The sequence below is a fragment of the Schistocerca gregaria genome, chromosome X (assembly GCF_023897955.1).
Source record: "Schistocerca gregaria isolate iqSchGreg1 chromosome X, iqSchGreg1.2, whole genome shotgun sequence".
Taxonomy (NCBI): domain Eukaryota; kingdom Metazoa; phylum Arthropoda; class Insecta; order Orthoptera; family Acrididae; genus Schistocerca; species Schistocerca gregaria.
Window position 1 is genome coordinate 725,148,440 of NC_064931.1, and position 21,755 is coordinate 725,170,194.

Genomic DNA, 21,755 nt, shown 5'->3' on the forward strand with positions numbered 1-21,755 from the left:
TGGCACAATCAAATCTACTCCCATACACTGGCTACCAGTACCAAGTCATATCCCCCACCAGATCTCAGACGTTCTCTTAAGAGAATTCAACAAAATAATTGACAATCTAGAACTAACGATACATTCTGACATCAGCAACACAAATACTAATTGCCTGCGTTCGAGAAAATCACCAACAAGAGATGGCATGAACTTGAGGAACAGCAACTACCAAACTACCATTGAGTGGCAGAAGAGACTTAACGACAAATGCTGCCCAACAATTTCTTCTGCGAAGAAGATGCCGCCACCTGGTTTCAACCTCCCTCGCAGACAATGATCCACACTAAACAGAATCCAAACCAACCATGGGAATTGTGCAACCTCCCACTTCAAGTGGAACATAACTTCAACGCCAGAGTGTGACTGTGGTGCTACACAACAGATGATCCAGCACATCATCACTGAATGTAGGTCAAGAAAGTATAATGGCAGTGCTAGTGACTTTGCTCTTGTGACATCACAAACTAGAGACTACATTCATAATCTAGACATACAGGTGTAAATTTCAATCATGATAGATGTTGTATCTCTAGCCGTACACTAAATAAATCTAGTAAGTGCCGTTAACAGTTTCGCTAACAACTTACATCTCTCTTTTCGATAGCCACACTGTTCACTCACGTGGCTTGTCAAATGACAGTGCGGATGTCATACAGTGTACTGTGCCAGATTAGCACCTGGTGGCCAAAATTGGAACTAATTTTTTTCTAGCATAAATTGGTTCTGCATTAACGCATTAGTATATTTACCAAGTTTCACTGCCATAAGATAGTTACAGCCCACATAAGACCTCCATGAGTAGCTGCACTTTAATTATAACCACCCAGTATCTTATCAGATATTGACAGAATGTCAAGATGGGTGGAGGTCACTTCATTTCCTGACAACAAAGCAGAATCAACAGCATAAGTGCTTATAGAGTTGTGGATTGCACGCTGTGGATGCCCTGCAGCTATCACAACAGACCAGGGCCAACAGATTAAATAGACTCTGTTCTCAAACCTTTGTATAATGTACACAGTGAAATGCTTTAGAACCATGGGCTACCACGCTCAAAACAATGAGTTGGAGGACCAGTGTAATTCCACATTGAAAGCCACATTAATGTGTCACAGGGAGGGAGTGACATGAATCTCTTTGTTGGATCTTATTAGCTGTGAGATCCACTTTCAAGGAGGACTTACAAGCCTGCTTGGTGGAAATTCTGTGTGTGTAAGCATTAAACCTACCAGCAGAATTTGCCCAAAACAGCGTCCTTACCTGGTTTCTCTTATTTGCCAGAATTGGTACAACGTGTGAAGCAGCATATTGCCAATATTCACACTCCTCCCCTCAATCTCACAGTTCTCCACGAGTGTTTGTAAATAAAGAACTGAAGCAATGTGATTTTGTAATGTTGCGTGATGATATATTGAAGCTGTTGCACCAATAGCCGTATTCAGGTCCACATAAAGCGCTACGCTGAGGAGATAACACATTCAACATTACCTTGCACAGAAGACCATCAGCACTGTCGGTACGTTGGCTGAAACCAGTGGGGATACTGCAGGGCAGAAAAGTGATGTGATTCACACCACCCATCGCATCAGCTGACCACCGCAGGTCATGTCCCTACCACTACAACAGTTTACATGCACAGTCACACTACGTACACTTGCGCAGACCACAAGCTTACTTGGAGGACTATTATTCAAAGTGCAAAACTGTACCATACCAACTACCAGTGCATATGTTGACAAGAAAATTTTTCTTTAGATTAATACGTGTCGAAATGATGAAGAGACATTCTTGTTCCTTTATTTATTTATACTTTTTTTTTTTTTACAGATACATTTCCTTTTACCATCAAAGATGTAGTTACTTTGCACATGTGTGTAACTTAAACAGGGTGTATATGTCCTGGGAAATCTGAGTAGAATTAAAGAACTTTTTCATCTGGGAAAAATCCGGAAATCTTGTAGAATTCTAGGAATTTTTCATTGTTTTAGTTTTCAGTTATATTTTTGTAATTTTGACTGGTAAGAAACTGATACTCTTAACAGAGAATCTTACTTTAGCCTGCGACTACAGAATAATAGTCTACTGCAGCAATAAAACACAAATGAGAGCATAACACCAAAATAAAACTTTAGTTGCAAAGAAAATATGCCATTAAGCAAGACAAAATGCAGTGCACACACAAGCATCTGGCAACAGCAAAATATGTCAAAGGCTTTAGGATGAAGACTGTAACAACAAACTGCTTTCGATGAGCATAATGTCACAACTGTATACATTTCTAAGAGGTTGCAGGAAAAGCTTGCGAATGGTGGCTTGAGGAGCACTACTTTCAAAGTAAATTTCCTTTTACACTAGATGAAGTGAATTATGTGTGATGAACTTCTTAAATCGTGGGGCATTTGACTCTCATTCAAAACTGAATACTTTGAGGACCAGTCGCTTATAAAAATTATAGGCGCAGTAGACCAATTTGTGCCATTATTTAAAAATTTGCTGGCATATTTGTGTTTGATGTATCATAAAGCATAAATCACGCTAAAAAAGACCAATCTTCAAGGTTAGTTTTCTTCATATTTATTTTATTTCTTTAATAGATTAAAACAAGTGCAATTACAATGGCAAAAGTTACAATTATCCTTAAAAAAGTGTGATGTGAATTCTTGAGCAATTTCTCATGTAATTGGCTTTTCTATGAAAAAAAAATGGAAGTTCTGAACGGAACTTGTATTCGCCTAGGTAACCAACAAAATGTTCGATGCACAGTAGTGAAATTTATAACTGTGCTTGTCAGAAACATTCAGCTGCTGTTAAGGTGTGCTCTGAGGATACTGCCGAACCACACCCTCAGAGAAAAAACAGCAACAAATTTTTGGCAATCAATTTTATATGTGAAAACTTTGCTATACTGTATGTATATTAATTTAAACCATTAACTTTTCCTATTTATGCGTTTACACTACTTAACAATGATGTTGCTATATGTACTGTCTCACTAAGGCTGTGTTAACAGTGACACAGGGTCATCAGACACCGTCCCCAGAGGTCACCCAATAATATTGGCCAATAGGGTGATCATAGTGCATCCGATCTCCTTTGTTAGTTTATGACAGGGTCAAAGGAGTTTAAGTTAGGTTAGAATATATTCTGTGTATAAATTATGTTAGATTTTAACCTATTAGGGTGGGGTGGATACCATGACACCTCTGTGCATGGATATTAGTGTTGCATAATGGCTTCTGCTATTAAAGAGACACTGAATGCATCTGAATGAGCTTTCCTGTCTTGTAAAGAATGTGGCGATTACTATACACTTTGTTCTCAATTATTGGAATAACCAGACAAGTTTTACGATTATATGAGACGACAGGAGAAGCAGTCTGTTACATACTCAAGATAATTCATGGTGACCGTGAAAAGCAAGTTATAAACACTGTGTTTCACTGTAGTTGTTTAAAGTTGTGTAGACGTATGTCAGTTGACCTTCAATGACTATCATTTAGCACACAAGTGAAAGATAAGCATAAAGTGTAGCATAAGGTAATCTCTTAACGTACAACCCTTAAAAGTGGAAATACATACCGTTGCAATCCATCAGTATCGGAGCCACTGTGACCGCAGCCCAAATGACATGCCCTATGCTCTGAATATCTGATGTCATTGGCTGGTGAAACCACGTGATGAGCTATGATTGGCTGATAAAAGCACATTACAGTCTAGATTTCAGTGTTTTGGAACTTACCGTACTGTATTTGGTGGAATTCGTATTTATACTTCCGTAATATATATGTGTTGCTGTACATCAAAGATCTTTCCAAAACATGTTGTTCTTTTGCTGGGTTTCATTGCCGAAAGTGCCGGGAAGTACTACACAAGCGTAAACCTTTACCACTCAAAGGATTAATAAATTTTATAGCTCCAGGGGAAATTATATTGTCACTTAACATGGGAAAAATGTTCTTCAACCTGACAGATAGTGTATTTTCACCTGAGAAAATTTGTATTTTTAATCAGGAAATTCAGGAAAAATCTGAGATTTTTTCTTGTCCATGTACACACCCTTTTAAAATTATTTTAACACATCATATCTTTAAGGTGGACACAGAATCATAAGGGAATAACTAGATAGATGATATCACTGACTTTACCACAAATGATGTGTATTGTCCTACATGTGTAGGAAGTAATACTATACAGTGCTTATATTTCATGACATATTAATTGAACAGCAGAATTGTAGAACTCATGTATGTGTGTGTGTGTGTGTGGGGGGGGGGGGGGGGGGGGGGTGGTTCGCATTTCATGTTTTATTGTACCATGTCTTACAATGCATGATGGAAACACTACTATACATGCAGTAGTAGATCCCTCATTCCCTACTCTTGTGTCTGGGGGGGGGGGGGGGGGATGATATGTAGCAAAGGCAGTAATGATAATATTAAAATTCAAAGATAATCAAATGAATCACGATCTATATTTGAAAAAATAAACTATCCTGCACGAAAGACTGAGAAGTGGACGTAGTTATTGTGTACCAAATAGTCTGTGTAATGATTATTAGTTCCATTCCCTTAGTTCCAAATAACAACACTAAATTCCAGAACTAAATGTTCCTTCCACAGTGATGACATAAAGTAGGGTGGAAATGGGGGCATAGGACACTCAAACGCTATATTGAAAGTGACCCCACACTTAGCGATGATGAAAGAAGAGAAAGATGTGGGAGAGGGTGGCAGTGTGAGATGGTCAGAGAGACTACATTATTAAGCACTGTGCCACCTCCAGTTACAAGATAATGGAATGAACAGAGTGAGAAGTGAAGATGGGTTAAGAGAGATGAAAGATGTAATAAATCATGCAGCTAAACTGCAGAGAAAGAGGGAAATTAATTACAGAAAGGGTGGTGGGGAGGAATACACATAAAAAAGTAATAAAATGCATGATGATTTTGATAATTGTGAACAAGGGGACATTTACATTTGTTTCTTTTACTTAAAACTCCTATTGTGTGTGCGCCTTAAATTTTTGATGTGATTAGTTCATGAGACATGGGTTGGAAGATACTTGTCACTAAATGAAAGGTGGCTTGTGAGTGTCTGTGAAATAAGGACTTGTAGTGGTACAATGATTTATTGTTGGAAGGAAGTCATCTGTACTAGACTTAACACTGAATATCACAATTAGATTGATTTTTTCATCACAAAAATTAAATAGTTTGCTGTGATGTCATCCCGAGCATTTTGATTCCACTGCTGGTACTTTCTTGTGTACACTCAAAAGTTGTGTGTAGAGGAAGTGCTCTTTATGTGCCAAAAATGTATTATTACTTTAATAAAGGAAATAAAAAGAATATCAGAATTCCAGGTATTAAAACAAAAACCACTTGGCAACAGCATTTATATTGTCGGAGAATACACGAATTATCAGCAGTCAAAATAGTGACTTGATTCCTTCAGTATAATGAACTGAAGTGCTTATTTAGAAAATAACTGTGTTTGCACTAATATAATAAAACTTATTTTGCTATGCTAATTTATATCATAACTGTGCTCGTGTGTGACTCCATGTTGTACATAAGAATATTTTATTAACTAACAAACACTGTTGTGAGCTGTAGCAGATGAAGTGTAGCATATTGGTAGTATCGCTGGCTGGTGTGCTGTGGATCATCATTACATACCCGAACACTATCAGTTATTTCTTATGAGGTATTTATCATTTCTGGAAGGTGCTTAAGATATCTTATCTCTTTATATTGTGGAACATGTGATGTTTGCCATAAGTACCAGATCGAGCGAGGTGGCGCAGTGGTTGGACACTAGACTCGCATTCGGGAGGACGACGGTTCAATCCCGCGTCCAGCCATCCTGATTTGGGTTTTCCGTGATTTCCCTAAATCACTCCAGGCAAATGCCGGGATGGTTCCTCTGAAAGGGCACGGCCGACGTCCTTCCCCATCCTTCCCTAATCCGATGAGACCGATGACCACGCTGTCTGGTCTCCTTCCCCAAAACAACCAACCATAAGTACCAGCATTGTTTATGGCTCGATATGTCTGCCAAGAGTGAGTGGGGGCTCAACTTAGATGTGGAAAAGGCTCTGTATGCATCTATTGAGTGTGCAAGGTCCAGCCACTATTAGCTGTGTCTCATGTCGGCACAAGTGACACCAATCGCTTGTGTTCTGAGGCCTTCCTCAGTTCCTACAAGCAACTGGCGGAAGCAGTGAAAACTGCTGGCCTTGCTCACAGATGTGTACCTTTCATTTTCCATTTTTCCCAATGTATCCCTCTCTCCACCCTGAGAAAGGAACTGTTCCAAAAGCTGGGTAGTGTGTCAGTTTTATATGTATGTTGTGTATCATTTGTATTAAATGTTTCGCCTCCTGAAGGTAAGTATTTGGCCTACAATTCTGTCTCTGAATTTGTTAGTCTCCTTGGTTGGATTTTTCCATGATACAACATTTCATTCAATTTACTAAAAGTCCAAGGTATGATATACTCTAAGAATACAAGTTGGATGAAAACAGAAGACAGAAAAGAACAGTTTCCTTGCATGTTAAAAAAGTCTAATAAACAGAAAATAGAAAATACAATGGCTGCTGTTTTGAATGAAAACAGGAAATAGGTCAGTAGGAAAGTAAAATACAATATCGAGGCATTTACAGAGCAGGGATAGTGCACTGAATAGCAAACCCAGCATAATTATGGTAACTTTCTTACTGGCATTGAGTGTAGAGATAATAAAAAATGGATGTTTCGTGCATACAGGGAACCAATAGCAGAAGATTTATATGTAAAAATATTGCATATTTGTAGTTTTCAGCTTGGAGGTACTGAAACCACAGGGATTTATCTCTCTTAGCTCCATACCTTTAATATTTGTGTGGTTCATTCAAAGAAATTTTCTTAACCCTTGTCAAATTTTTGTCTTTATGATAATACTGGGAGCTAGATTTTGAAATACTATACTTCCTTTTCACATTTTTGCCTCTGTGGTAATACTCAGAGCTGCATTTTAAATTCTGTTAATGGTAAGTATGTGTATACTTACAGTACAGATTGTATCTTTTTTTCCATTAAAGGTGTCAGCAGAGGAAGCACAAACATATGACACAGTTATATTTGAAGGCCCTCCACTTATGAAGCAACGACTGTGGCCACGGCACTGTGTTCAAGATTCGTGGGGTGCTGAATTGCACAAAGATTTGAAAGTGAGTTTCTCTAATAATTATCTATAACATAGATTTTTAATGTGAAATAGAAAACTATGTAGTAAGATTCAGATGGCTTGTTCATTACAATATATATATATATATATATATATATATATATATATATATATATATATATATATATATATATATATATATTCTTTATTTGGGAGTCATTGGTAAAGATTTTTTCCCCCTCCACAAGTTCTGAATTTTTAGCATGTGCGCCCGCATCTCGTGGTCGTGCGGTAGTGTTCTCGCTTCCCACGCCCGGGTTCTCGGGTTCGATTCCCGGCGGGGTCAGGGATTTTCTCTGCCTCGTGATGGCTGGGTGTTGTGTGATGTCCTTAGGTTAGTTAGGTTTAAATAGTTCTAAGTGACTGATGATCATAGATGTTAAGTTCCATAGTGCTCAGAGCCATTTGAACCATTTTTTGTGGCATGTGCATAAGTGTGTTGCTTGTTTGCTGATGTTGATACATATTTTGAATTATGGTTTATTAGACTCTAGTTCAGTGCCAGGAGACTTGCCGGAAAGATTGTGATAAAAGTTTATAATTATTATTATCAATAATGCTAACATGATACTCTTGCTGATACATTTAAAATTGAGAAACTAAGTCTATTCTTGTGCTGTGTCATTAATGATCTTGTCTTCAATGTGGCTAGAAATTATAACCTTCTTTTCCATCATGTGTATTCCAGATTAAGTTACAGTTCAAATTGAATCGATGGAATCTGATTACATGAACTTCTTCTACATATTAATTGTAATGATTTATTGTGATTGTTTGGTACTCAACTGTTATCATATGCTTTTTGATATGCTCACGTTTGATCAAAATGTCAAGGCTACTGAGGGTTTTTATAATATAATCCGGAACTTCTATTGTATTACTACCTTTGCTTAAGACAGATTCATCAGCTACTAACAGAAATGATAGAGAATTCTTCCTGTAGGGTTAGTCAATCATACAGGGCAGAAACAGCGTTCTCCTTAAAACTTAGCCTAGAGGGACATCTCATTATATTGCACTTCACTTAAAATAAAATTTATTTCATTTTCTTCTTTTCTCCACATCTGCAGGCCACTCTGGAGCATGGTCCCTAATCTTATATTTATCTAAGGTGTGGATGAGGAAGGCATGGCTGATAAGAAAAACCCCTGCATCATAGCCAAAATATGTGTTACTTGATAATTTGAAGTGTTTTATTTAATGATGTGACAGTGCACCCAGAAAATTTTTGTTGAGAGCAATGCATGGTTTACCAATTCACAGGTCCAGTAATATCACAAAAGATTACAGCTCCAATGTACAATTCTGTGCTCACCCTTTTAGACAAGTTTGTTTTTTCCATCTGCAGTGCATTATCCTGATAGAAATGAATTTTGTTTATTAGAACAATCAAATTTTGCAGGAAAGTTTTGGAAATGTATTTCACCTACTTTCCCAAATACATTCTACATTCCTGGTAGAATAATAATAGGGTGACACTTTCCCATCCCTTCTGCTTGTGACATTTACCTGCTTTATTTCTTTGTTGATTGTACTCAGTGTGGATGTACTGCGTTTCTATACTGACTGAAAAATAGGGGTGGGGTGGGGTGGGGGGTGGAAGTTCAACACTGACTATGTAAATGATGTAGCCAACAGTTGCACAGAAGTGTTTCACTGTTCTTTACTTCACTGTTCACAACCCCCCAAATATTACACAGTTAATATGGCCAGTGCACTATTGTTTAACTTTCGATAAGCCTCGTTACTAGTATACAGGCAAACATCAGCATACTGCTACAATAGTTTGCTGTTGAACATTTACGAGCAGTAAAAAACCTAACTTGCAGAATAATACAAGACATATTGAACAGACACTGTCATTGTTTTAACATGCAGCCTATTTTTCTTACACTTATTTCACAGTTAAGTTGATGCATTGCTGTTGGCCTAACCAGCACGAGTTTCTCGTCTGAAAATCGGCCATGGACTGACTGTTTCGGGACCTGGGCCATTATATATCATCATAATAGTAGGCACTGCAACTACACATTGTTGGCTGTTTAAGATGCAGAAATTACAATTAAAACGTAACTCATTAAATTAAGTGGATATATCAAAAAATTGCGTCTTTTTAACAGTTTCTTCTACTACAAGGGTTAAGCCGTATTATTTGTTTCAATGATGAAATTAACAGATGTAGTTATACAAACAATACTTTTGACAAAACTGGTAATTACTTTGGAATTAATTAATGACTGGCTTTGCTAACATGTTTTCGAATAGAACCAAGTAAATACTTAATTGTTTATATGCTTTTTCACAGGAATCATGACACACTGTATTTAATCTTGTGCAAAATTTTCACATAATGGTATTCACCGTACCCATTCATCTAATCAAGAACTGCTTTTCATGTGTTTGAAATTTTGTGTAATTTGTAATAAACTACCTTCATTTGAGATTACTTCCCTGTTATATTTCTTTTTTGTGTTGTAGATTGTGGAAAATGCTATCAAAATTTACAAAGGCACCAATCCTGAAGTTGATTCTTATTCAGTGTTTTGGGATAATAAGAAACTAGCAGATACAACATTGTTCTCTGAATTGAAACAGAGAAACGCGACTGACATTTACATATGTGGTCTGGCCTATGATGTTTGTGTAGGTAAGGAACATTAGTTTTTTATTTGATTTTTTTATTGTTTCCAGAAATCCTGTTGCGTGTTGTTGCACAAGCATCTGGAACAAGTCACAGTTACATTTCATGTAAATATTATAATTAACTTGTAGTAAGAGAAAAGCAGTGCATGTGGGACAAGTCATAATTACAGTAAAATAAACTCATATAGAAAAGCAACAGGTACATCTGTAGAATTAAATAAATCAGCTAAAAATGGCACACATGAAAAATTTAGTCATTTTAGATTCATAATAAGAAAAATAATAGTAATGTTTGTAGAATGAAGTAATCAGCTATATAATTACACTGCACAAGAAAATATTCAGCATGGTTATTTTAGACTGGCATTTGTGAATTATTCTACTCTAAGGAAGCAATTCTTCAGAAGTAACATTTTTACTTTTACTCTGAATACTTTTCCATTCGATTTTAAGCTTTTGGGTAGCTTTGAAGAACAACTCCAATGTGCCTTACAGTGCTGAGACTTGTAAATAATCATTGACTAATTATAGATAGGTAGCTGGAGCGACAGGATCAATGATTGTGCATGTCATTATTCTGTTTAAAAATGTGTAAATGTTCATGAATAAAACACACTGTTTTGTGAATATAAATATAAGGTCCTCACAGGATATTGAGCTCCAGAAATAGATGTTGAGTGGTGGAGGAGAGAGGAATTTGTCTCATTATCTTAATTATTTTCTTCTGCATAATATCTTTCTGTGTGAGATGCCCCAAAATGAAATGCAATATGTGACTGCTGAGTATACAAGTTCAGAGTATGCATATTATAGTGTTGGAATGTCACAGACATTACTCAGGGCATTAAATGCTTAGCACAAAACTGTTCAGTCTATTTACTAATCTTTTTTTAAATGTATGGCCCACCATAGAGTGTCATCCAGCCACACTCCGAGTAATTTAGGGGTTACCTTCTGGTTCGTCGATACTTTTTAAAATCTGTCGTCATCTTTCCTTGATGAAACACCCGATGTGCAAAAATTTATATACGCCGTTAGTGTGGTAACCATATACAGTGAATGCACATATATAAACAGCATGCACCTGCATGGGTCACCTAAAGAGACCATATCACTCAGTGCAGCAATCACTGAAACAACCAGTATATAAGCCGGAGCTACAGGCCCTCAGCCACTCGAATGTTTTTGTGATTAAGAAACAGTTCGCTCTTAAACTGTGATTTATGTACCCATGATTTTGTGTGATTGTTGCTGTTGTAATGTCCGTCAGTGTGTCTGTAATTTCCGCTATGTGGAGACGAATTAAAAGTTTCCAGAATGAGATTTTCACTCTGCAGCGGAGTGTGCGCTGATATGAAACTTCCTGGCAGATTAAAACTGTGTGCCCAACCGAGACTCGAACTCGGGACCTTTGCCTTTCGCGGGCAAGTGCTCTACCATCTGAGCTACCGAAGCACGACTCACACCCGGTACTCACAGCTTTACTTCTGCCAGTATACGTCTCCTACCTTCCAAACTTTACAGAAGCTCTCCTGCGAACCTGCAGAACTAGCACTCCTGAAAGAAAGGATATTGCGGAGACATGGCTTAGCCACAGCCTGGGGGATGTTTCCAGAATGAGATTTTCACTCTGTATTTGTAACATTGCATAGACACAATTTACTAGAAAAATCTGTGTTTGGAAGAGGACCGCTATATGGCGTGTGAGCAAATACTTGTTATTTAACAGTCACGTTCTTTGACTCTATGAGAAATATAATTAGTGAATGGGTTTTGTGTGTTCCCTTTCCCAGACAATGTTCTTGCAAATGAAAGTGTAGCTCGAAGGGTACCGAGCATAGTGTAACAATGAAGCGGAATAAAACAGCTGTTATCCATTTATGTGTTTCGTATATACAAGGTGTCCCACTCGAACCTCCATGATTTCAAAGACTCAGGGGGGGGGGGGGGGGGGGGGGACAGTAGATACAACAATGAAAAATGCACCACATTGTACAGCATCTCAAAGTATTTATTTATTTATTTATTGTTTATCATCAATACACCTCTACATGTGAGCCATTTGTAGCATGGAGAATATCTAGTCTATATTCATTTTCTTGCCAAGTTCTTTGTAACATTTCCTTTGTTATTGTTGAAATCGCATTAGCGATACGAAGTCACAATGTGGGAATATCGTCCACTTTGGACGCATACACGAGGTACTTCACGAATCCCCACATGAAGAAACCAAGTGGCATAATGTTGGGTGAATCAGATCCAACGATTGGGAAATTTCCTATCGAGGAACTTGTGAACAGCCGTTGTCCAATGTGGCGGAGCTCCATCTTGTTGAAAAATGATGTTGCATTGCAAGTCTTGCATCTGAGGGTACACAAACTGCTCCAACATGTCCAGATACACTGATCAATTCACTGTTTGTTCCACAAAGAAGAACAGTCCAACAATCCTGTCGTGCATTAGCCCGCACCAGACATTTAGTTTAGGGCTATCACAAACATGTTCAATGACAACGTGAGGATTTTTAGAACCCCAAATCCGAACATTACGCCTACTAATCCTTCCTGATAGATGAAATATTACCTCATCTGAGAATAAACATCTTTCCAGGAAGCTGGTATCCATATCAATACGCTGCAGCATATCCACAGCAAATTGTTGTCGGCGTGGTTCGTCGTTCGGCGTCAGATGTTGCAGAATTTGCACTTTGTAAGCACTCATACGCAGACGATGGTGAACTACACGATGTAGTGTTGATCGAGGTACATCAAGTTGCCTAGAAGCTTGACAAATTGACTTACGTGCGCTTCTGATAAACGTTTGTCTGATGTCCTCCAGTGTCTCTTCTGAAACTCCGTAATGTGCACTGCCAGAATGTTTCAGAACACTTCCTGTTGCCAGAAACTTTCTATACCATTTTCACATCAGATGGATCACATTTATACACACGATGATAATTTCTTCGCACAGTAATCGGCGATTTTGTATCTGCAGGCCACACTCTTGCTTGCACCATTTTCACTTTATGCCACCATGCTGCACTCTGGCGACGATACTTGGCACTTCTGACGCGGGGATATAAATTCTTTGAGATGCTCTACAATGTGGTGCATTTTTCAATGTCGTATCTACTGTGGTTTTTGTCTCATGGGTCCTTGAAATCAGAGAGGTTTGAGTGGGACACCATGTACTCTGACCGTGCAACCACACAGTGGATCGAATAATACATTTAAATAAATTTTCCAGGAGGAAATGTGCTTCTGCGACTATTATGGTGAAACAGCAGTACTGCTTTCGAGCTGTCTGCCGACATATCCTCCAAGTTCAGCTACTCCGCTTGGAACAGAGAACAACTCCTGCTGCAAATGTGATAGCAGGGAGTAGTGGTCGTCGGTCGGAAGCCCCGTTAGCAAAATTTATTACCCGGCTATGTGACACACAGAAGACCAGCCAGCTACCAGTCACTGTGGTAGGGACACAATTTATTTCGAATGCGACTAACCGGTTTTGAGCGAAGGACACTTGTCTGAAGCGGCTGTTGCTATCTTTATACAGTAAATGTGTGTACCACCTCGAGCCACTGCTAGGGGTTCCACGAACTGCGAATTGGAAGTGTAAAATATTCTTTGCTGTTCAAAGTCTAGACACATCTTAAAAATGAAAAATGTAATCTTCCTCCTGCAGAAGGGCATACGCTGAATTCGGCATTTCTACAACACTTGCCACCCTATACTCTAGCACGAGAGGAATTTCAGGATGACCAAGATAGATGTCCTGTAGGTATACAGAACTTACGAAATTCTTCCTTCTAAGGAAAAAAGTGGGTGACCACTGGAGTAACCATCTCTTGTTTAACGTACTGGAAAAATCTCATTCTGGGAACATCCCCCAGGCTGTGGCTAAGCCATGTCTCCGCAATACCCTTTCTTTCAGGAGTGCTAGTTCTGCAGGTTTGCAGGAGAGCTTCTGTAAAGTTTGGAATTTAGGAGACGGATACTGGCAGAAGTAAAGCTGCGAGTACCGGGTGTGAGTCGTGCTTCGGTAGCTCAGATGGTAGAGCACTTGCCCGCGAAAGGCAAAGGTCCCAAGTTCGAGTCTCGGTCGGGCACACAGTTTTAATCTGCCAGGAAGTTTCGAATTAAAAGTTGTTTGGTGGGGATTCTAATATTGTGTTGTGCAACATTATAATAGTTAGTTTGTGTTTAACCAATTTATCAGTGAGGAATTTGTGTCAGAAATAGTGTTATGGAGGTCATTAGCACAGTGATTTGACTATAGTATGTATATTGGTGTCATCAGCAAACATTACTGGTAGACTTTTTTGAATGATAAATGTAATAAACAGAAGTGCACCAAGTGTCGAACGTTGAATACTTTGTCTGACAACTTGCTCCTTTGACTGTCTGCTTACAACTTTTTTTTTAGATGATTACAACTTTTTTGTACTCTGTCCGCAGTGTATCCATAAGTATTTCATGGTTGATAAGATGAAAGGACTTTGTGAGATCAAGGAATATTCGTGTTGTATGCTTTTTGTCACTGGGTACTTTATAACCTTCATTTAGAAATGAATATAGGACCCCAATTATTAATCTCCTTTTTCTAAGCCAAACTGATGAGGGCTCAATAAACAGTTGCCTTCCAGGAACTTAACTGTGCAGTCACATACTTCTTTCTCAAGAGCCTTGGATATGATTAATAGGATCAAAATGAGTCTGTAGTTATTAACATAATTCCTTTGTATAGACTATAATATCTTTTCGATTTTTGCTCGAAGATACACAACTGTTAATGTCCATCTTAAAACAGCTAAAATAATTCAAACACAAACTTAGAGGATATCAGTGAGGATTCCAAAAATGTTGGTAAACAAACATTGAATCTTAATAAGATATTATTACATGCTGAGAGAAAGAAAATATGTATTTATTTTGTAGCTTTTAAAAAGACATATGATTCCACTGACCATGATTCAGTACTTGACATAGTAGCACTGGAACACTGCTAGAGATTATAAAAATAATCTTCACTAACCCTTTGAAATCAAAACAGAAGATACACTAGAAGATGAACTTGACTCACTGTTCTTTAACTACATATTGAACAAAAAAAATGGAGGAATAGTGCAAGGAATTAAAGATATGGAACCTAGTTAAACCTGTAAGGAAGAGGAGGAGGCTTAACTTTTCCAGATGATGTACCATAATTACAGCAAATTTTGACACCGAATGATGGATAGACAGTAGAACCTCGATTATCGAGCCTTCGCTTAACTAACTCCTCAGATTATCTAACCATGTTTCAAACCATCCTTCTACACTCCGTGCTGAACAGCACACCATGTTATCAATGAATTTTACTCCTGTCGCAACAGTACACTCCTCATGCCTGCACAGTTCACGGACTATTTTACTACCAGACTGCTCCCTTTACTGTACTTGTTAATCTGTTGTTTTATGTGTGTGATTTTTATGTTTGTTACTGTATGCATTTTAATTTTAAAGTTACTGTGTAGTTTTGTACAGTTTATTAACTTGTGATTAAAATGTGTCAGGGATTCTGAAAGACAACCAGAAAAGGAAATGTTTTGTGTACACAATCAAACATAAACTAAGTGTTCTCCAAAGACTTGTGCAAATGAGAGTTAGTTAATAAATTAGCCTCTGAAATGAGTGTTGGAGTGATAGCCATTAAAGACTAGAAAAACAACCAATAAGATCTTGAAGTTTTTTAGTTAAAGATAGATAGGATTGTAAAAATGCTTGGAACTCTAGAAAAGCATTGAAAAAACCCAAACTAGACCTCTTGTATGACACTGTGTGTGTGTGTGTGTGTGTGTGTGTGTGTGTGTGTGTGTGTGTGTGTGTGTTTACCAGGAAAGACGTAAGGGGACTCCCCCCACCCCTCACCCCCTCCCGTCTTTTCAGGCTCTGTCATGAAAGAAAAAGCTTTTCAGCTGCACCAAAAACTAGGGAATGTAGAAGACACTTTGTCAGAGAAAGCAGGAGGGATTGTGAATGTTTTTGAAGCAATCAAAAGTTGCAACATAAATGATTCAATTTACACAGTTACTCAAGCTTGGGAAGACCTTAAGAAAATAACTCTTCAAGAATCACCGAAGCAGGTTTGTCCTAGCCTAAACCAGGAGCAAGAGCTTCCAGAAACTATGAGCCAGACATGGCAGTTTTAGTCACTGATTTGCAAACTCTTCAGAATGATCTCCAATTTGCTGTAGCAGATGAATGACTTGCAGGTGGTAACACTGCTGCTACCAATGAAGAACTTGAAGATGATCAATTGCATTTTAGTGTCTAGGTTTTGTTCTTCTTCCAGCTTTGACTCCCTGCAAGTATCTTCTGAGCCCACCAAGAAGTGCCTGTTTATGCTCTTCGGACAAAGGTCCTATCCATCTTCTGGATGTTGATACCATTTTAAAACCTTGGTAGTTGTTCACCAATCTTCTAAATTTGCTCTTGTCAGGAATCTCTCTGAGATACCAATCTGCCTAAGATCTTTTTTACATTCTTCTAACCATCTCAGCCGCCTTGCTTTCTTAGATTGGATGAAACTCCATATTCTTTTTGTTAGTCGCCCACCGTCCATCCTCAGTATAGTAATGGCAAGAGGAATCAAATGATGAATAAAAGGAAGGAGACAAAAATATCAGCCATTCTGCAGCAAAGGGTGTGTTTGAGAGTGCCCTCAAATATTTGGAACAACAGCCAATAGCTACAGCTGTGGACACATTGTGGACAAAGAAGTGGTGCAATTTGGCCACAGAGTCAAGATTTAAGGAACCAAAACAAAAATACATTTAACACTTTTTAAACAGATTGTTAGTGCTAGAATTTCCCTTTTCTTCATTAGAAATGTAATTTTTTACTTAATTTTGATTTATCACATTGTTATGAGCTGTGTAAATGACTTGCTTCATTTTCCTCTGATCATCCGACCTTTTTAGTGTTCCGACCAACCCCTTGTCCCAAAAGTGACAGTTAACTGAGGTTCTGCTGTACTGAATAAGATAGCAAACTAAATGGTTCCAAATCGCACAAAGTAGTTTCCCATAGAGAGCAAAAATAAAGCCAGTTTGTCTCTATGCTGTTGAGTTTCTTATTGTCTCTGACAGTTGTTTACTGTCAGAATAAGAATGAAAAGGGAGAAAGAAGAAAAATTATATACACAAACATAAAGTTTGGTTTTATGCCTAAGTGCAAAGAATGAATGGCTCCAAATGCACGAAATACATCTTCAGCATCTTTGAACTGAAACTGAAAACAAGAATTCTCTAGTACATCAACATCACAAAGTATCTAGAGGAAATTAGCATACAACCAAAAGACTTACATAACCAAAACATCTTCAGGACAGCTGTAATGGCATCTTGGGCTCTTGTGACATGATAAATGGACAACTGATGCCAATTACACTACTGGCCATTAAAATTGCTACACCACAAAGATGACGTGCTACAGACGCTGGTGGCGACACTTACAATGTGCTGACATGAGGAAAGTTTCCAACCCATTTCTCTTATACAAACAGCAGTTGACCGGCGTTGCCTGGTGAAACGTTGTTGTGATGCCTCATGTAAGGAGGAGAAATGCGTACCATCACGGTTCCAACTTTGATAAAGGTCGGATTATAGCCTGTCACGATTGTGGTTTATCGTATCGCAACACTGCTGCTCGCGTTGGTGGAGATCCAATGACTGTTAGCAGAATATGAAATCGGTGTCGTCCTAACTGCCGTCTGCTTCACATCTGTTGTGCAGTGAGCTATGTTAATTTAAGTATTAACTGTACTTGTCACTTCTTCTTCCATGTGTTTTTGCTTTTAGGAAGCTTTAATTGTCGAGTGCTGTTAATAGTGTTCCATAGATTTCGTGTTTGTTTTGAATACAGTCAGAGAGAGTCAGCCATAGTGCCAGTAGTGCTAGTGTTTGTTTTCAATACAGTCCAGAGACAGGTAGTGGTATTTTCATTGTTTTCTACAAGAAGTGGCTAGCAATCACAGTTTAGTCAATAATCAGCCGCCTTTAGTGAATTAGCAGTCTAGTTTATAGTTGATTAACTCTCTTCAGTAAGTTGATTCCTTAGGATGGATAGGATGTGTGACTGCTGTGTGCGGACGCAGGAGAAGCTGGCCACTGTTTGCGAACAGCTGAACGTGTTGATGGCCGCGGTCAGCCGTCTTCAGGCTGCTGCCTCGGATTGTAGCGGCAGGGGGGAGTCTGGTGCATCGCAAGGTACACCCCAGATGTTACATGCTTCACCCACTCTCCCTGCTGTCGAGACATCTTCGCGGGTACTGGGCGCGGTTGGGCCACCCTCTCCCCAAGGGGAGTGGGAGTGGGGGGGGGGGGGGGGGGGGGGGTCAGCGGCGTTTGCGGCGCACAAAGCTGAGGGTAAATGTGGAGGCTGGCCATGTGGCATCGCCCGCTCTGCCTGTGAGTGGACATGTGGCTGCTCCTTCAGCAAGGTCCGAGCAGGCACACGGGGGGAGGGGTTTAATAGTTATTGGGAGCTCCAACGTTAGGCGGGTGATGGAGCCCCTTAGGGAAATAGCGAAAAGGTCGGGGAAGAAGGCCAGTGTTCACTCTGTCTGCTTGCCGGGGGGGGTCTCATCCGAGATGTGGAGGAGACCCTACCGGCGGCGATAGAAGGCACTGGGTGCACCCGACTGCAAATTGTTGCTCATGTCGGCACCAATGACTCCTGCTGTCTGGGTTCAGAGGTCATCCTCAGTTCGTACAAGCGGTTGGCGGAATTGGTGAAGGCGGAAAGCCTCGCTCACGGGGTGGAATCAGAGCTAACTATTTGTAGTATCGTTCGCAGAATCGATCGCGGTCTTCTGGTTTGGAGCCAAGTGGAAGGCTTAAACTAGAGGCTCAGACGACTCTGCGGAGATCTGGCGTGCAAATTTCCCGACCTCCGCTATCGGGTGGAGAAATGTAGGGTCCCCCTGAATAGGTCACGCGTGCACTACACGCTGGAGAGTGCACATGGGGTTTTTTTTAGGTTAGAGAATTCCCTCCCTAGGCCCAACAAGATGCCTCCTTAGATGCGGCAAGGTAGGAGTAGGCAAAATGCAACAGGGAATAACAATATTAATGTGCTAATAGTAAACTGCAGGAGCGTCTATAGAAAGGTCCCAGAACTGCTCTCATTAATAAACAGTCACAACGCCCATATAGTACTAGGGACAGAAAGTTGGCTGCAACCAGACGTAAACAGTAATGAAATCCTAAACTCTGATTGGAATGTATACCGTAGAGACAGGCTGGGCAGTGATGGGGGAGGCGTGTTTATAGCGATAAGAAGTGCAATAGTATCGAAGGAAATTGACGGAGATCCGAAATGTGAAATGATTTGGGTGTTGGTCAAGGTTAAAGCAGGCTCAGACATGGCAATTGGATGTCTCTATAGGTTCCTTGGCTCAGCAGCTGTTGTGACAGAGCACCTGAAGGAAAATCTGGAAAATATTTCGAGTAGAATCTAGTGAAATTTTTTTAAGTGCATTATCTGAAAACTACCTTGAGCAGTTAAACAGAGAACCGACTCGTGGCGATAACATATTAGACCTTCCGGTGACAAACAGACCCGAACTATTTGAAACAGTTAATGCAGAACAGGGAATCAGCGATCATAAAGCGGTTACGGCATCGATGATTTCAGCCGTAAATAAAAATATTAAAAAAGGTAGGAAGATTTTTCTGTTTAGCAAAAGTGACAAAAAGCTGATTTCAGAGTACCTGACGGCTCAACACAAAAGTTTTGTCCCAAGTACATATAGTGTTGAGGATCAGTGGACAAAGTTCAAAACCATCGTACAATATGCGTTAGATGAGTATGTGCCAAGCAAGATCGTAAGAGATGGAAAAGTGCCACCGTGGTACAACAACCGAGTTAGAAAACTACTGCAGAAACAATGGGAACTTCACAGCAAACATAGCCAAAAACAGACAAAAAGTAAGCGAAGCGGAATGTAGTGTGAGGAGGGCTATGCGAGAGATGTTCAATGAGTTCTATGCACTGACTTGGCAGAAAATCCTAAGACATTTTGGTCTTATGTCAAAGTGGTAGGTGGATCAAAACAAAATGTCCAGACACTTTGTGACCAAAATGGTACTGAAACAGAGGATGACAGACTAAAGGCTGAAATACTAAATGTCTTTTTCCAAAGCTGTTTCACAGAGGAAGACTGCACTGTAGTTCATTCTCTAGATTGTCGTACAGATGACAAAACGGTAGATATCGAAATAGATGACAGAGGGATAGAGAAACAATTAAAATCGCTCAAAAGAGGAAAGGCTGCTGGACCTGATGGGATACCAGTTCTATTTTACACAGAGTACGCGAAGGAACTTGCCCCCCTTCTTGCAGCGGTGTACCATAGGTCTCTAGAAGAGCTTAGCATTCCAAAGGATTGGTAAAGGGCACAGGTCATCCCCATTTTCCAGTAGGGACGTCGAACAGATGTGCAGAACTATAGACCTATATCTCTAACGTCGATCAGTTAATTCCATAAATTATCTGGGAGTACGCATTAGGAGTGATTTAAAATGAAATGATTATATAAAGTTGATCGTCGGTAAAGCAGATGCCAGACTGATATTCATTGGAAGAATCCTAAGGAAATGCAATCCGAAAACAAAGGAAGTAGGTTACAGTTACGCTTGTTCGCCCACTGCTTGAATACTGCTCAGCAGTGTGGGATCCGTACCGGATAGGGTTGGTGGAGGGGATGGAGGAGATGCAACAGAGAGCGGCGCGCTTCGTTACGGGATCATTTGGTAATCGCGAGAGCGTTACGGAGATGATAGATAAACTGCAGTGGAAGACTCTGCAGGAGAGACACTCAGTAGCTCGGTGTGGGCTTTTGTTGAAGTTTCGAGAACATACCTTCACCGAAGAGTCAAGCAGTATATTGCTCCCTCCTACGTATATCTCGCAAAGAGACCATGAGGATAAAATCAGAGAGGTTAGAGCCCACACAGAAGCATACCGACAATCCTTCTTTCCACGAACGATACGAGACTGGAATAGAAGGGAGAACCGATAGAGGTACTCAGGGTATCCTCCGCCACACACCGTCAGGTGGCTTGCGGAGTATGGATGTAGATGTAGATGTAGATGTAATACGGAACATCATGTTGGATCCTAACGGCCTTGTATCACTAGCAGTCGAGCAGACATGCATCTTATCCGCATGGCTGTAACGGTTTGAGCAGCCACGTCTTGATCCCTGAGTCAACAGATGGTGACGTTTGCAAAACAACAACCATCTGCATGAACAGTTCGATGATTTTTGCAGCAGCATGGGCTATCAGCTCGGAGACGATGGCTGTGGTTACCCTTGACGCTGCATCACAGACAGGAGTGCCTGCGATGGTGTACTCAATGATGAACCTGGGTGCACGAATGGCAAAACGTTATTTTTTCGGATGAATCCAGGTTCTGTTTACAGCATCATGATGGTCGCATCTGTGTTTGGCAGCATCGCGGTGAACGCATATTGGAAGCATGTATTCGTCATCGCCATACTGGCGTATCACCCAGCATGATAGTATGGGGTGCCATTGATTACACGTCTCGGTCACCAGTTGTTCCCATTGATGGCAGTTTGAACAGTGGATGTTACATTACAGATGTGTTACGACCCGTGGCTCTTCCCTTCATTCGATCGCTGCGAAACCATACATTTCAGCAGGATAATGCACGACCACATGTTGCAGGTCCTGTAATGGCCTTTCTGGATACAAAAATTGTTCGACTGCTGCCGTGGCCAGCACATTCTCCAGATCTCTCACCAACTGAAAACGTCTGGTCAATGGTGGTTGAG

General features: G+C 39.9%; 1 protein-coding gene across 5 annotated transcripts in view; it reads left to right on the top strand.

Moving 5' to 3' along the window:
• Window positions 1–21,755, top strand: part of LOC126298722 (uncharacterized) — a 355,049-nt gene that overhangs the window by 229,322 nt on the left and 103,972 nt on the right. For all 5 annotated transcript variants that reach the window (XR_007552658.1, XM_049990151.1, XM_049990149.1 and 2 more), the window contains exons 7-8: window positions 7,123–7,251; window positions 9,747–9,915. Coding sequence is in view for 4 of the 5 variants with exons in the window: in XM_049990151.1 (XP_049846108.1) it covers window positions 7,123–7,251; window positions 9,747–9,915 (298 nt within the window). In the remaining variant the exon portion in view is untranslated. The remainder of the gene's footprint in view (window positions 1–7,122; window positions 7,252–9,746; window positions 9,916–21,755) is intronic.